Raw genomic sequence first — 16,902 nt, 5'->3', positions numbered from 1 at the left:
AAAAAAAAAACTTTTTTTTTTAATTATGTGAAAGAACTTCCCGCCTGTGCAGGATTATTATTTTTGTAGATGCTTCAAACACGACGGAACTGAAATCTGTTTAAAAATTTACACGCTCTGGAACAAATATGAAATCCGCGGATTTTATTAAAATAAAAAGTAAAACACACGTTTTACAGCGTTGTTACTTTTTTAAATAACAACAACGTGCATAATTAAATTTCATTTCACAACTTGTTAATTTTCTGCTATGCTGCTGTATGCAGTACATACGTTTCTATTTTTTTCTTTTTGCAGAATATTTTAATTAAACCGCATGAAATGTAACGCGGTTACATATAGAGATGTTCGGGGTTAAAAGCTAAGGACAATTTGTTGTTAGATAACATTGTTAAATGTATGTTAATTTTCTTCATAATTTTGCGTTTGAAAAAAAAAGTATAACTTTTTGCTTAAGAAGTTATCTATTAATCAATTTTAAATATGAATTAAATACAGTATTGCGTGATTTGAATTTTACATATTTACAAAAATAAAAAAGTTCAGTTTAGAGTTGATTAATTATACTAAAACCAATATTTAAAGAAGATATGTGTTGTAACATAGATGCAAAAGCATAGATAGAAACTTTCAATTGCATTGTCACATATTCACATAATTCTTTAAATAATAATCTATGAAATATGATTTTTTGAATTATTACTTTTTCTACTTTGTTCCTCACATTTATATAAAAGTAACTTCCAATAAGTCTTGGAAACTTTATACATTAAAAGTTTATCACTTTTTACGTAAAATACGTTACAATCTTCATAATACGAGATGCTTTTATATAAAAAAAAATGTTTGTAAATATTGTAAAATTTCTACTAGTAAAAATCCATTATTGAATTTTATACAAATATAAAAGAAAAATAAGTAAAGTGCTCAAAGCTTACAGGTATTATTTGTGAACGAATAAATTGTAGGTTTGACTCCCATCACACAGAATACACGTTATGTTCAAGCAATATAAATGAACCAAATAAAGAATATTTCAATTGTAAATAAAATATATAGTTAAATTAAAACTTGAATTTTATAATTTATATAAAAATATTGAAACATTTTTTAGGACAGATGTGTAATTTCATTTCCAGACGTTTAAATATAAACGAGGGAGAGTATCATTTTAATAATAAAATCGCGATTCGTTAAAACAAATTTGAACTTTTTGGCTTGATGTTCCGAGCTGAAAAGTTTAAATCAAAAAATGTAATAATATAAATTAAAAAGTTAAACTTTCCAGTGGCACCTTTTATAAATGTAAATTTCGTGCCGAAATTGTTAATGAAGGTTGAAGGCGGCTTGTTTGTTTTTGATGAATCTCATTAAACCTTTTTTGCTCGTTTCTTCTCTAACACACAGAAACACACACATTCTCTCTCTCTCTCTGAAGCACATTTATACGTATCTGTGAGCGCACGCACACATACGCTTATATAATATGTTCTTATTATCACCTTAATTAGGGCTTTCATTAGTTAATGTCGCAATTAAAACTTTGTGGAAGTGACGGTCCTGTTCGTCTCGGGGATAACGGCGTGTTTAACTAACGACACGGTTACGTGCAAATAACAATAAACTTAGTGATCTATTAATTCATCACCTTAGGGGGAACCGACACGTATTTTACATCTAATAACATCCCCGAATCAAATCCAACTGGAAATCTAATCACCGCTTTCTAAACGCCCACCAGCCGAAGTGCTTTCAGACCCGATTTCGCCACCAATCCCCCATTGAAATGGGGATGGGGGTGTTGCGATACTGCAATGCACAAAGAGGCAGTTAATATGAGAATTCTTAACAGGAATTTAATTCTCACTTGGAACACATGCTCTTATAACGGCATAGAATTATTTTCGTTTTCGGCTCGGTGCTCGGAAAATGGGGAACAGTTTGCGTTGACTACTTTCCGAATAAATTTTAATTACAATGATATAGTCCACACTGATAGTGGTAATGTGTACCGGGAATTAATTAAAAACTTCTCCGACTCGGGATAATTGGGTTTTTCGTGGTGACAGGAAAACTCGCTATTGCTTCGAAGAAACAAAGCAAAAGTGCAGTCCATAAAAATTCCAAATTTTTTCCATGCTATGAATACACGCAAGTTTTATTATTGGGGGCAGGTTGACAGGCAATACGATACCTATGATTACTTTACCTCCTCTGGGACGAACGTTTATTACGTTGTGTGTCAATTGTTGTTTCATTTAGTTTTTGCTGTGTCCTATAAATAATGATTGTGTGTTAACGTGTTATTGCTGAACTGGGATTTATATAATATTATTGTATACGAGAATGGCTATACACAACAAAAAAATGCAGCACATCTCTCTATATCGAGTATATATCATTCGTTTTTATACACCGCATGATATATTTTTCTTAATATAGCAGGAAATTCATCATCGTCCCTTCGTACTGTAATATTAAACCTATTTAATTAACTGTCATAGCGTAACGCCGTTTCGTTTCCATTTTTGTTCATCTCTTTTTCTGCGCACAGTTGAAATAAGCTTAATCTCTAATTAGTTTTGTGTGCAATTCAGAATTATGAACGAAAATAAAAGAAACAAACATGGATCAGATTACAATTTTTGTTTTGGTCTTCTTTTGTTTTTTATCCATATATGCAGAGTGTATTGTTTTTAAGCTATAACATGTACGGCTGTTAAAATTGCACAATAAAGTTTAACTAGCATTGCCTTTATCATTTTTATGCTGATACGAAATATCACTGGAAATAAAATGGTTTTGCTTAGTGGAAATAAATATTAGTATTCCTATAAATATTGATTTTATACATTCATGTATTAAAATAGCTAAGAAAATAAGTTGCTAAACTTACGGACAATTATAATCTTGGATGGATTCACTTCTGAAACCATATTTCATAACTGGCTGTACTTCAACTTTGCAGCTTATAACTTACGATTATCGCACACAATTGTGTAATCACCATACAAATTATATATTTTTTATATAATTTATGAAATCAAATACTTTCTTGTTATAAAAAAATGTGATTTTTGCACAATTAAATAATATTTGAAGTATATAAATCAATCAAATCAGTTTTACTGTTATAGTTACAAAAATAGATGTATTACAATTGTGAATAGAACTAAATTGATGTAAACCATAGAAATTACATGAAATTCATAATTGTGTCGTGTATAGTTATTGAGAAAATTAATAATTTGTGAAGACACCGTTAATTGAATTTCTGATAGATTTCTATGGGAATTCAAATAAATTGCGTGCTAATTCGTAATTGTGTAACTTTTTTTTTTCACTTTGACTGTAAATTCCAGGAAATCATTTTATAATTTGTTAGGTTTAGAAATATTTTTAATGGAAACATTGGATACAATTTGATTATTGAATACAATTGTAAATATGAATTTATGTACATTTCCGTATGATCATTTGTCTTGTGTGCATTTATGGCAGCAGGTATTTTTCATGTCCGTTTTTTTTCTCTGGTCATTAATCAGATCACAGCACATTTTACGAGGTTTGATAAAAAAAATATCAAATATATCTGTATCATCGAATTATTTAAACAGATCATTGCAAACAAATAAAATATTTGATCTCATTTAAAAGTAATATAATTTGAAATTGGATTGAATTCCAATTTTTCGAAAATTTATATCAATGAAATTGAATGTGAAACAAATCATGTTAACATACTATTATTCTTGAAATATATCAAGTAATGTTGTTAATATTAGTTGTTAAAAAATGCTAAAGCAATGCTAGTTTTGTAATAATGCAATTTGTTTAAAATAATACATCTGCATATGTGAATCAATGAATGTAAGTATAATTTAATAAAAAAGACTTACGCTGCTTCTTCGACAACAGTGGCCAAAATGAACTCTGTGCTTTTATCGTTGGAAATAACCTGGCATTCGTCTGCTGGCTCGTCATCTTCATCACCCGATCCTGATCCAGTGTTGGTCGCTGGCTCTTCAACGGTCGTCGGCCCGAGAGCGGTTTCCGCCAATCTTCTGGTGCTGGCAACGTTCTCTATCACAGATCCTGGTTTGATTTCGCTGGGCAACGGCTTCCGGTTTAACCTCGATTGCATCGCTCGTTTTCGTAATGCCTGCACAAACAACGAACAAAAATGAGCAAAAAAGATCCAACTTCAATCGTGAAAGAGACAGATGAAAAATATTCGAGTAGCAAGTGAAATACAGAGTCATTGAGTTATGTAAGAGAAGAAAATGTGCACGGGGATTGAGTTTCGTTGCTCCAGTTAAACTGTGCCAAAGAAACAATTACTCAAGAAGCTAATCAATCAATTAGCTTTCTTGGGAGGAGAAGCGATCTCTTTGTTCGTCTACCGCACTATCTTTTTATCGTGACTAAACGATGTTTTGCAGCCATTATTCGAGGATCAGACTTCTTGCGGCTGAAACCGTCGTAAACAAATTAGTTTTCGTCGGTATAATTTAAGTTTCATCGCTGACAACGCGCGGAGACGAACTTTCCGCTTATTATTGTAGCCGGGATAAATGGCATTCATAAATTTCAATTTAGCAATTTAAATCATCATTCGCAATGAAACGTCGTCTCTTTATATAATTCTTTGCTTAAACATCATGACGCGGCGACTGTTGGAGTATCGCAGTAATCGTGTAATGTTAATCCGCGAACACTAAAATTGCGAGCCCTTACATAGTGGAGAACATGCAAATACGCAAATCCCCCAAGCATCGAAACGCTGCTTATTTAAGCATAAAACTTGAAGGCAATAAATTTCAGCATTACACTGAGAATTTCTATTCTACTATAAATAGTTATCATTTTTAATTCCCTTTATTTCAAAATATGCTGCAGTTCTCATCGAATTACAAACAATGTATTACCCTAGTTTCCATAATGTTGATAAATTACATAACAGTTTCAAAATTATCAATTATCAAATGTGAACGTATATGCCATAAATCATTACATAATGATTATATAAAACATCTATCTATGTATATAAGTTGGATTGTGACCATTACCTTTCAAAGATTGTATTTTTTTTTTTAGAATTAATGTTTTACAAAATAAACAGAATACTTTACGAGAGGAATTTGGTCGTGAAGTGGATTCTGTGGGTGATTCCTAAGCTCGAGCCTTAATTTTGTGTACGTTGTGAAGTTCACGTACGCGGTGCGGCTGTTACACTCTTGGGGTTGGTGTGAATAATTATAATAGTAGTTTTCTGTACAAAGAGCGAGAGCTGGCGTATGTTAAAGTTCCAACTTTAATAAATGTACCTACGGGATAAGAAGGGTGGAGCCACCGGATTTGAGGTCGCAACTTATAATTTACATATAATTTTGGTGTAATTTTGTTTTCGTTATATAAATTTAAGAGCTGCGATATTTCCGCATCATATATTTCTCACTGCGCGTCTTTCGAAGCGTATGTATATATGGGGGGGGGCGAATTCCGTTTGCATACACTGAAATTTGCTGAAGGAATTCAGTAATCGATTCGATCCAATCTGAGATATTTTATTTTGAAGCTACATGCAGCTCGCATTCAATTAGAATATTTACTTACACGTCCTGCATTTTTATCAGCACAAAACAAAAATAATCCAATCGTTCGTATTCAGACCGTCCGACCCGGCGCCTCCGCTTAATTTATAATACCATTACAACTCGAGTAAAAGTTCCAACCGACAACGGCATAAAACCTAATCGTATTTATTTCAACAAACAAATTACAATGTTTCAAATAATTACTTCAATAAACTTTCATTTATAATCGTTTTTAAGCAATAAGTATCTTCGAATTACTTAATAATAACGTAAATAAGTTGCCAATTTGATTATTTGATCTGCAGGGTGATTTGTATTATGATATGTAAGAAAACTGTTATTATGCAACTGGTCCATTCTGGGAAACCAGTAGTTTTTATTATTTATGTTTTTTTTGTATTAATTTTGTGTCTTACCTTAAAAATATTGTAGTAAAGGAACATCATGATGAAGCATGGAATGTAGAATGACGAAAGGCTCGAGTAAATAATGAAATCACTGTTGTAAAATAAACACGCATCGGGCACCCGGTCTGGAGTGTTATTGAGTCCCAAGACGATGGGAGATCCGATGGCCACCGATATGACCCATACAAGGACTATCGTCAGCCAAACCCTCCTGTTATTCTTGTGCTTTGCGTACTTTATTGGCTGGGTCACTGCGATGTACCTGTAACAGAAACAGACCGAGATAAATACATCCACAGAAACTATCAAACGGATATTACACAGAATCCCTTTTCGTTCCATTCGAGATTACTCAACCACTCGTTGCGAAAGGATTTATTTACTTCTGTCAATTTCGTAGAACGTAGTCCGAACTTGATTTAAGGGATGCTCAGAGAGTCACGGTTTTCTCTCTTGCAAACGTCCCTTAAATAACAGTATAAAAGACGCGAGATCTTCATTAAGATTAAGTGATGTATTTTATTTATTACCGCAATCTTTAATTGCAGCCGACAGCAAACTAATGACCGGAAGCGCATAATACCTGACAAATGTTATTTATATTCGTTTGGAAATTTGTAATCCCTCGAGGATTTAAGCCTCTATTTTTCATTTTGATTGATTACTTTTTTAAGACTTATTACAACATAATTGCTTCTGCAGCTGAAATATTGGCAATACCTCTAAAAATACATTAAGATTATCATTTCGTCTATTATTCAATGAAACATAACATAGTAAAGCAGGTGTCGAATTACCAATAGAAAATGGTAACAGTAACACTAATTCACACGGAACGACCAAACACCAACTTTATCTAACTGCTAAATGGCCACTCTCGAGTCCCAGAAAACGTTTTACAATAATAGAACACTAAATTTATTTAAACTAAAATAAAGAGGCGAATAAAAATCTTGTAGAAATTGGGTTTTGGTGGTGATGACCCGACGCATCCATATAAAGGTGATCTTCAAGGATGCGCTAAATAAATATAATTAAATTAAATTAGATTTTAAATTTAATTTGAGCTTGACTTTATTTATCTAGGAACTATTATTTTATGACTATTACACTGAAAAGCGACCGTGGCTAAGCGTAAATTAAACCTTTTGGGTTTCTTTCACTTGCGTGCGTCAATATTTGTACATGTAACACACACCGAGTTGTTGCGTTAATTTGATAACGTGGATAATAGTTTTCATTAACATTCTGCTTGTACCAGGATTAAATATTGGTTCTGCTGTCTTCGCTCCATCGCAGCAGTTCTACATACATTTTTATCCCGTGCGGAATTGTACGGAAAAGTGTCAGCGGAAACGGAAATGGAAAAAAGATAAAAGGTTGGAAGAGGGCTTCGGTGGGGGCAATATTCGGCATATGAAAGGAGACATCTAGATGTTCCATTTTATTCAAGATATAATGCCGTATTATCAGCATCAGCATCACCGACGCCGCCTACGACTGCGACGACGCCGATCAATGAGTTTGCAATAATCATTATCGTTAAGCGACATATTGTACGTTTTTATTTATGCCATATCTTCTCTTTTTTTTTAACACGTTTACCCTTTTCAAAATTAGACTCCCATTGATGACCCTTTCGATTGCCAATTCCGGGTTGAGCACATATTCTGTTGCGGCATATTTCCAATCGATTTAATCGTACGTTGCTTGCGTTCCCATTGAGATTTTTCACTGTGAATTTGGCACAATAGTTTTTGATATTTTACTCCAACAGAAACTTAAAAACTTTCCAAATTCTAATCAAAACTTTATATATATTAAACTGAATACAACAATAACAATTTTGTTTACATATAATTTAATTAATCTGGAAATTTGCGAGTAATGGATATAGAAATTTATTTAGGATTTTGAATTATTTTGGTTGATATCATCAGCGTAGAAACCTACTGTTATTTCCTTCTTTCTACAATTCATATTGTTTTCTATTTGATACTTTATTTTACAGCAATAATTTATAAAATTGTATTTATTACATGAAATAATATTTTTGTTGAATAATATATTTAAGAAGTTAATAACTTGGATTTATGATTTTATCTTTTAATTTTTTTTTTAGTTTCTCATTTTATGAGTAAATATTTTGTTTATGAATTTAAATTTATATAATTTTTTGCGTTGTATAAGTATAAATGCAATTTCAGCAATACATTAAAGTATATAAGATGATTGTATCAAGGGATTTCAGGGTGAAACTTAGGATACCGTAAAAAGGATACAACTATAAATATCAAAGTAGCAAGTAGACCGTGATATAGAGTAGAAGACATAAACAAACTGCGTATAAACCACATGAGAATTCTCTATAACCACACATGATCTCACAAGAACATCAATATATAAGTTTGGAAATATTTACTAAATATAAATTATAATGTTTATTATAAACCCTAAATGAGTTTTAGAAGACAATTATTGTTGTCATTTTTTTTTCAATATTTAGATAAAACTGTAGTAAAAATGATTTAAATTTAATTAAAAGAGATTTAGTATTAATAAACAAAAATATCAATTAAATTACGAATTTAATGGAAAAATCTATCACAGTATTTACGTGTTCTGATTTTTTGTTTCTTGTTGACAGGCAGCTAAATAAATTGGAGACATCAAAGGGCCCGGGTAATCAATTTAGGATTAATCGAATGTTTACTAATTAACGTGGGTATGTGCAAAGCAGTGTCAATCCAGTTGGATTCATCTTTTCAGCTGAACGGAGATAAATTAATCAAATAAAAGTAATTAATTTTAAATATTTAATCAAAAAAAGAATATAACAAATCACATTGATTGAATAATTTATATTTACAATTTATCTAATTGTTCAGAAACCAATTTAATAAAAGTATTAATGTTTAAATTCTTTATGTTTGTAGATTTCTTTGTAAACATGTTTTTCTTTCTTTTTATTTATACAAGTGTTATTTTTGAGAAAGTTTCTTCTTTGTGAAAATAAATTGTGGCATTTGTAAGTCATTTGATGGAAGAAATATAGAGATTCAAGTAACTCACGCCGTTCCTTTTGCGTGTGTGAGCATATGTATGCCTTTATACGCAGAGAAAATCAGAATAAATTGGAACTGAAAACAATAAGGTGAGAGTATGCAAGGATCGTGTGTTATGTGTGTGTGCACGTGAAAGGCAGATCAAAGAAAAACAAAGAGAAAATTTGAAAATCGAATTTCCTCTAGCGAAATGACGCAGTTCGCACCCAGCATGTATGTATGCCATGCACTGATAGAGATGAATTTGAAGCCTGAGTAAATGCTGGTATAAACTTATTCAAATATATTTAGCGCGAGAGAAAATATTTGCGGTCGAAAAATGCCATTGCTCTGGCATATAGAAATAATCGCGACGGCAGTAATCGAATAAATCACGCAGAGTAACGTAATTTTCCGGCTAAAGTTAAACAATATGCAGCGATGTTAAGGGCTCCGCCCTGACTTGCTATCCTTGCCAGTGTGAAATAGGATCGTGACATTAATGACTTCATTACTACAGCTGACAAGTCAAGCTACCCCGACTCCTCCCGGTGGCTTCAAAAGGGAGTTTCAGGAGCGCTTCAGGATCAATGCTGAATAAATGTCTGAATAAATGATAAACTACTGAAATAAATTAAGTGAGCACAATTACAGCGCGGCGCCTGGGGTTAGGTCGAAAGGTTGGCAAAGTGAGACTGCGGACATCGGGAATTGGATCTCGGGTGGCGATAAAGTTGAAAAGTCCCTTTTCGACAAATGAACATTTAATAAAGGACAATTGAACCCGCGACGTCGAATAAATTAAAGTTAGGAAATGCAGTAAAAACCAGCGGAAAGAACTACATGGACCTAACAAAGACCCAAGACTTCCTATTGTCCTCACTTGTGAAATATCGACTACCAGTTGTAAAAAAATATATCCCTATGGAAATTAATCAAGGATATTCAAATTTATTGAAATATTTCAATTGAATATAATAAAATATATCAATGTTTACATTTGTAATATAATTATTGCAAATATAATATTAATAAAATTGAGTTATTACATTGAAAATCTCTACATACTTGAAAAATGACTCTCGACAGAACGTATCGCAATGAAAACTAAATCAAGAGATATACACATGTAACATAAATAATGTATTGCATTTTCACTGAATAGTCAATTAATAGATTGAGTAATTATAGATTGTATCGATTACGTGATATAACCAATGTATTGTCATGCGGTATTATTGATAATTTAGATATTTATATTACTTCGAACATTAATTAGATGAAATATAGTAAATCAACTCAAGGTTATGCGTGACTATGATAATGAAATCTGTGTTCGTTCATGCTTTTAGTTAATTATGTATTCTTGACATTGATTTTCTATCTAATTAAAATTGTTTCATTAATTTCACGATTTAATGTACAGAGTATACACATATATCTTCAAAAGCCAACGATGATAGAACTTGATAAGTCTTTAAAAGTGGATGGTTTTGATGCTACTTCTAAAGGATTAAATTTAATGAATAAAATGAAATGAAAAATTAGTATAATTGGCAACTGGGATAAACGAGAGTTCAAAATTGTACTCCTAAATAAAAAAACGAATCCTTTTCTTTACAGAATTAATATTTATGATATTTACAATTCATAAACCATGATTACAGAGAGTAATTCTAAACTATAGACCTCTTGTTGCAGCTGGTTGAAATTAGTTACGTGTGCCTTAAATAATTGCACCTTTTTTTATATTGCAAGCGGTTTCAAGTTGAATTACGCAACGCTGGAATATGGATAGAACACGGTCCTCGATTTCCATCAGTGGCGGCAAGCAATTTGCAAAGTCCGCATATCTACGGTTATTATCTGTAGAACAATAACACTACGTTAAAGTCAAGTGCAATTGAAATGATTGATAGTAACTGATTGTAACGATATTGTTGAATTGCAACCCGTTCATATTCGAACTTACAAGAACTGTGCACGTATTTAACTCCCCTGATATCATCGAGTATACTCCCTTGCATGTTGATTGCACATATAACTTGCATAATTTTTATCGCACACAAAACGAAAACCCCAAACAATCTAACCTTGAAGCACTAAAATTAGCTTTAAGTGTTTTTATGATTTCAATTATAACATTGTATTATGGAAAGCGAATTCTTTAAATCGATAATCATAACATAATTCATACCGCATATACTGCGTGATAAGGGCATTAAGTTCGGAGCAGCGAACAAATACATTTCTATTAAGGGGAGAAGCGAAACCGGAGCAGTTTTCTTTAATGAAACACGTGCCGTTTCACTCGACTATTGTTTATTTGAGCAGACAAATTGGCCATTTAAACAAGACGCACCGCATCCCCCCCCATACACACAACACATTTAAACATCCATCAGTAAAAATTTCCCAGACGCACCCCGTCTGCAACAATTTGTCAGGCCTCCGAAACGTCTTAAAACGCTTTAAGAAAGCGCGAGCAAATGGCCAACATAATTTTCCACCCGCTTTTCACATACATATATATATATATTTAGTCATAAATACTTAGGTTATATAAAAATTTATTACTGAAAGCACAACTAATAAAATACGTTAAGTATTAATATTTTCTATTTCTTTACGTAATTTCATTTAAACTGAATTGAAATTGAACAAAGTGAATGTAAAAGGAATAATTGTATTCATTTTCTTGAGCCGCTAATGTTTCTGGTGATTTGTTAAAGTATTTGATTTAGTAGTTCGAATGTAATGTGAATGGATGAAAAGAAAGCCCCGGGGAGGGAAACTTTCCATAGAAAACTCGGTCGTCCTGCGGGATTTTCGCAACGATCCAAACTGCCTTATTTTCTCTCCAGAAACTTCTTAACAAAATCTATTAGCGACAACACGGCCTGGATAAATATTCGAAATTTAGAAGATAAACATCGCGCGAATGTGGAACACGGTAATTCCTAGTCGTCCAGAGACTGCTTTTAATTAAATACATGTGAATTGAAGTCCGTACGTTATGTACTTTGAACGTGTTTAGACATGATTTTAATTTGTATGACTTCGACAACTCACTTTTACTTACTACAATTTGTTTAAAATTAGTTATACTTAAAAACTCTAATAATTGAAAACTATGAATACAATAGTAGGCATATTGTGGTCTATAAAAGTGATTTGAAAATTTCAAAATAAAACAAACTTTTGTGCAGTTTCAAACATCTGGGAAAATGTTATTGTGTTATAATATTAGAAAATGTATGAATACCTACAAAATTACTTTATTAATAAGAGTATAGTTTCATGTATGAAAGATAATATGCGAAAATAGAAATTTGAAGCGCGCTGGACAGGTTTCCACATCGAACTAATTGTTCTTGACAACTATATTTTGCTATTAATTTACATAGAAGAAAATACAGTTTGAAATATCCTATTAGTTTGGTATCGGGGATTTGGGCAAGGTAATCAAAATTATGCGTCATAATGCATTGAAAGTGTGCTTGTGACTTAATTAGAACAAAATTTATTTGTTGCTGTTGACCGATTTTCAAGCAAAACAAAACCTAAACCTTACAATGAGCGCATTTGCAGCTTTAGATTGGTATCAATTTTAATTGAAAACCGAGAACTATTTTTGACTCCAATTAAATGACTGAATGCAAACTAATTCGGAGTTGCACAATGAAACTAATACGAAAGTCAGGTATTTTGCGTTGGAGCATCGAGAAATTGCAAATAGGTACAATTTGTTGGTCCTCAGGAATTATCCCCGAGTCGAAGCGATTTAATCGAACAAGTTTTAATTAAATTACTGAAAACTTTCCTGTCCCGTGAATATCGAATTTACAATTTACGTACTGACATTAAATTGAAAATTAAATGCAACACACGTTACTACCAATAAAAAAAAAAGAGAGAGAGAAGTACACTATGCTTACCTATCAATGGAAATCGCAACTAAATTGAAGATTGATGACGTCGAACACGTCACATCCATTGCGATGTAGAAATCACACACGAAACTTGGCAACTCCCAAGCTCCATTCACCTGTAAATAAATAAAAAGAGAAAAAGAAAACAATTAGTTTTACTTGTGCTTTTACATATGCGATTTACATAGAAAGACAAAACCAGTTTGGGCAATATTAAATCCGCAGAGGAAACATATAACTGTTTTGAAACGCAAACTTTATTCAATGTTCATTTTATACAATTCAAAAAAATCCACATCTCTCTAGTATTCAATTAATTCTATAAATCTAATAACTAAATGTATTTAAATTAGCAGTAGTTAATTTTGATTCACATTATTTCCTTGATTTTAGCTGATATTATCTAATTTGTAATTCTACTTTATGAATGAACAGACTTATAGTAAATACTCTTTACACTATTTTTTTTGAATGAACCTGTTGTACAGTCATTAGCATTTCCAAATTAAAGATCATTATGTTCTTTTCCTCTTATCTCTTTCCGAGTCCACTAAGCACCTAATCGTAATGTTCTAACGTTTAGCATTAGAACAGCATTAAGTGAAAGAAAAGTTGTTTAATTTGTTTGCTCCATTAAGCAGAGGATGCAAAGTGGAGCGAAGGTAAAAATCTTTAATTAAAACAACCTGACTCTAATGAAGAATGATGCGATAACTTTATTCTCCTGTTCCTTCTGGTCTGCTTACAAACATTTTTTCTCTCTCTCTTCGTTGCTTGATTATTTATTATTTTAAGCAGGGCATTAGCGGCGTACAAATTCAGACAATTTTAATTATGCCAAATGGCCCTAGCCATTAATTTCGATGGTATAAAAAGCGTTCCTGTTGCCTGACATGTAAAGCGCCTTTCATATAATTTTTCTTTCAACTTCGCGTACAATTTTAATTTCATCCAGCAATCCACTGACAGCGTAGTTATTTTCTAGTCGTGATTCAATTTGCGCCAAGATTTTCCACAACAAAAACCAACACCCCGAAGCCAGTAGTCTCCGTGCAGGGCAGACAACACCACAATTTAATTCATTTCAATAAAGATGGAAGAAAAAAAGAAATATTATGAAGTATTAGTTTCGGGCTTGTTCTTTGGTAATAGTGTGAGATATTGTTTGGTGAGTTTGTCTTATTAAAGATGAACGGAGATGGATTTGAGGATTAGTCACAGAAGGTACGAGTAGTTTATGGTACATAGTTCTCGGGATCGTCATCGCTCTTATCCAGTTGGAAAACTTGGAACTTCTCCGCTCTCCCTAATTACAAAGTTTTAATAGCTTTAATCGCACACACGCAGACCCTAAGCACATCCACCAATTTTTGTTTTATTCACATACTAAAATTCATATGATTATTATTTTTTTTTACAACAACTAGATAGTATTGATTTGTGGATCCGAATTCAGCTATTCACGTTTATTATGTAAACGCAGGCTCGCAACTTTTCCTCTTTTAACCTGTGCTCTTATTTCTTTTCTCCCCTCGTGCTTCCTCCCTTACACTTTAAAACATATCCCGGAATACAGGTTGGACGAAGTTGGTGTGGATCGTCCAAAGTTTCGCATTGCCACTCAAAGAAAATAAACTTGGAGCTGCACACTTTACCAAGAGGAGGAACATTTCGCGAGCTTCGTCGCCCGAAAAAAAACCTCTTTACTGTGCAACCTCCGTTTATAGAGATTTGCTTAATTTTAATACGTTTTCCTTTCATCGACGTAAAACAGGACGCCTCCAGCTTTATCCGAATTGTTCCTAAGCCACATCCTCGACCAACTTGCGAAACTTTCAAGCGCGCAATCAAAGTACATTTAATTAAGTCAAAAATTAATTAAGATCATCCCACTTACACACATACAAAAACTTTTACTTTTCTTTTGAAGATATTATTTCATCATTGACAGTTAATGAAGTCCTCATTACAAATTAAAATTGCAAGGAATTTATAGTTCGAGAAATGCCTGGATTTATTTTCTCAAAAAGTATTTTTGAACTTTACTTTTATTAGACGCTACCGAACAATGGAAAGCATACATAAATTTGGTAGAGCATGTAAATCCTTCAGGAAAGGGACAATAAAAACACAAGGAAATGAAACGTTTCTGTGCATCGAAAGAGAAATAATATATAGCATTTGCGTTGGAAAATGAGAACTTAGCCTCATAATTCGAAGTCTTACAGTTCGATGGTTAAGTAAACAAGTCTAGACATCTTAACTTAAAGATGCAGACTGTAGTAGTTAGTAATTAAGTGAAAATGGCAAAAGAAGCGGCCGCAATTTTGCTATGCAAATAAGATTTGCATTTTTACTCTGTGACGCATAATTCTTTGCTCACGAAGAATATTACATATTTTTTTTTGTTCGAAATATAATTATGTCGGATTTCCGGATTTCTAGTTAAATAGTTAATCTGAAATGGATGTTGCAACTTGCTGAAGCTACTCTAGCTGCGGCTCACGGTGTATTCAAGACTCGTAAATAGACGTCATTGTTCACTCCGATTACCCTTGGGCTTCAATTGTTGATACTGCATTGTTACTGAAATAAGATATCAGGTCCCCCTTTATTCCAGACGGAATGTCCCTTTCAACAACGAAAACTCCATTACTACCCTATCCCAAAATAAAATTATTCAATTACCCAAAAAAAAAAGAAAAAAAAAATAGAAGATAGAAGAGGGAATCCACTTTCGAACATATTTGCTCTGGAACCGAACGAGAGAGGAAATAAATAAATAAATAAGCGAGATCAATATTACATGTACACCTTTCCGTTTTCCCTTTAAGAAATTTATTCAGGGAATCCGAACCTGCAATATTCCGTCGCTGAGCTGATAATGCCTTGAAATTCTTAAATTCTACGACCCGATCAAGTAAATCTGCTTACCTAATGAGCTTTCAACTTTCCTACACTCTAAAGCTCCGACTCGATTCCGCGAGGTTGAGAAGCGATTTGTACTAACTCATAGTTCTGGCGGACGGTCCGTATTAGAGACGATTCAATTGCTTTCATCTTTTCCGTAGTTCTTAGTCGGAGGCGAATCGATAAACGGTAGTTGGTGTCGCAAGGATGAAATTGTTCGCGCATATTATTCCATCCACGGCGAAAATTGGCAATTGGGGTCCTTTCAAATTCACTTATTTCATCACAAACGGACCCAGGGGGATTCCGTATTCTTTCACTCGTCCTCTGCCACCAGAGCCGAGCCGAGCCCATCGCTATCCAAGCAATATGATGAGAAAATCCTGATGAAACGGATCTACCGACGAAACGCGGTTATTGACTTCATATTTATTTATGGAATTCATCTTGGAAATTTGTGATACATAGTTCTGGAATTATTCTATAAATATTTTATAAGAAACGAATGATTTTCCATAATCGCCATACATTTTTCGTCCAGCTTATATATATATATATATAAATAAGTTTTCCAGTTATCTTTTTGACGTTACGATTCGTCGTTGACCTCCTGTTAAACAGCTACTGACTGCCTAAAATAGGGAATTTGATTAAGCTACCTCATATTTTGTTATTCAAGCTTTTGACACGGGATAAATGTAGGTCAGAGGGAATTATAAATGATGTTTGGGCACTGGTATGTATGCGAAATAATTGATAGATTATCTTGTAGCAAATTCTATCGTAACGTTTAATCAAATTGATTGGAATTGCGGTGAGCGATCAGTCGATCTAGAAATCGCTCGCTGTGTTTACAAATTTCCAAAGCTCAGTTGAAATACAAATTTATACCCTAGTGTCAGGTATACTTACATATGGGATGTGCACATATACAATATACGTACGTTGCCGGGATTTCTGGCAATTTGTTTTGCGTACAATTCAGTTAAGTTATTATTAATTATTGCAGATA

General features: G+C 32.9%; 1 protein-coding gene across 1 annotated transcript; it reads right to left on the bottom strand.

The window, feature by feature from the left end:
• Positions 1–1,222: 1,222 nt before the first annotated feature.
• Positions 1,223–13,102, bottom strand: LOC108559373 (dopamine D2-like receptor; the record flags this gene model as incomplete). The annotated part of the gene is made up of 4 exons (XM_017916630.1): positions 1,223–2,275; positions 3,900–4,162; positions 6,014–6,266; positions 12,987–13,102. Coding segments are annotated over 4 exons (702 nt in total), but the record flags the coding sequence as incomplete, so codon positions are not given.
• Positions 13,103–16,902: the final 3,800 nt, after the last annotated feature.

This window comes from Nicrophorus vespilloides, unplaced genomic scaffold (assembly GCF_001412225.1).
Source record: "Nicrophorus vespilloides isolate i.1.1-1 unplaced genomic scaffold, Nicve_v1.0, whole genome shotgun sequence".
Taxonomy (NCBI): Eukaryota; Metazoa; Arthropoda; class Insecta; order Coleoptera; family Silphidae; genus Nicrophorus; species Nicrophorus vespilloides.
Note: the sequence above shows the minus strand (reverse complement) of the source record. Positions and strands in the feature narration are given on the sequence as shown.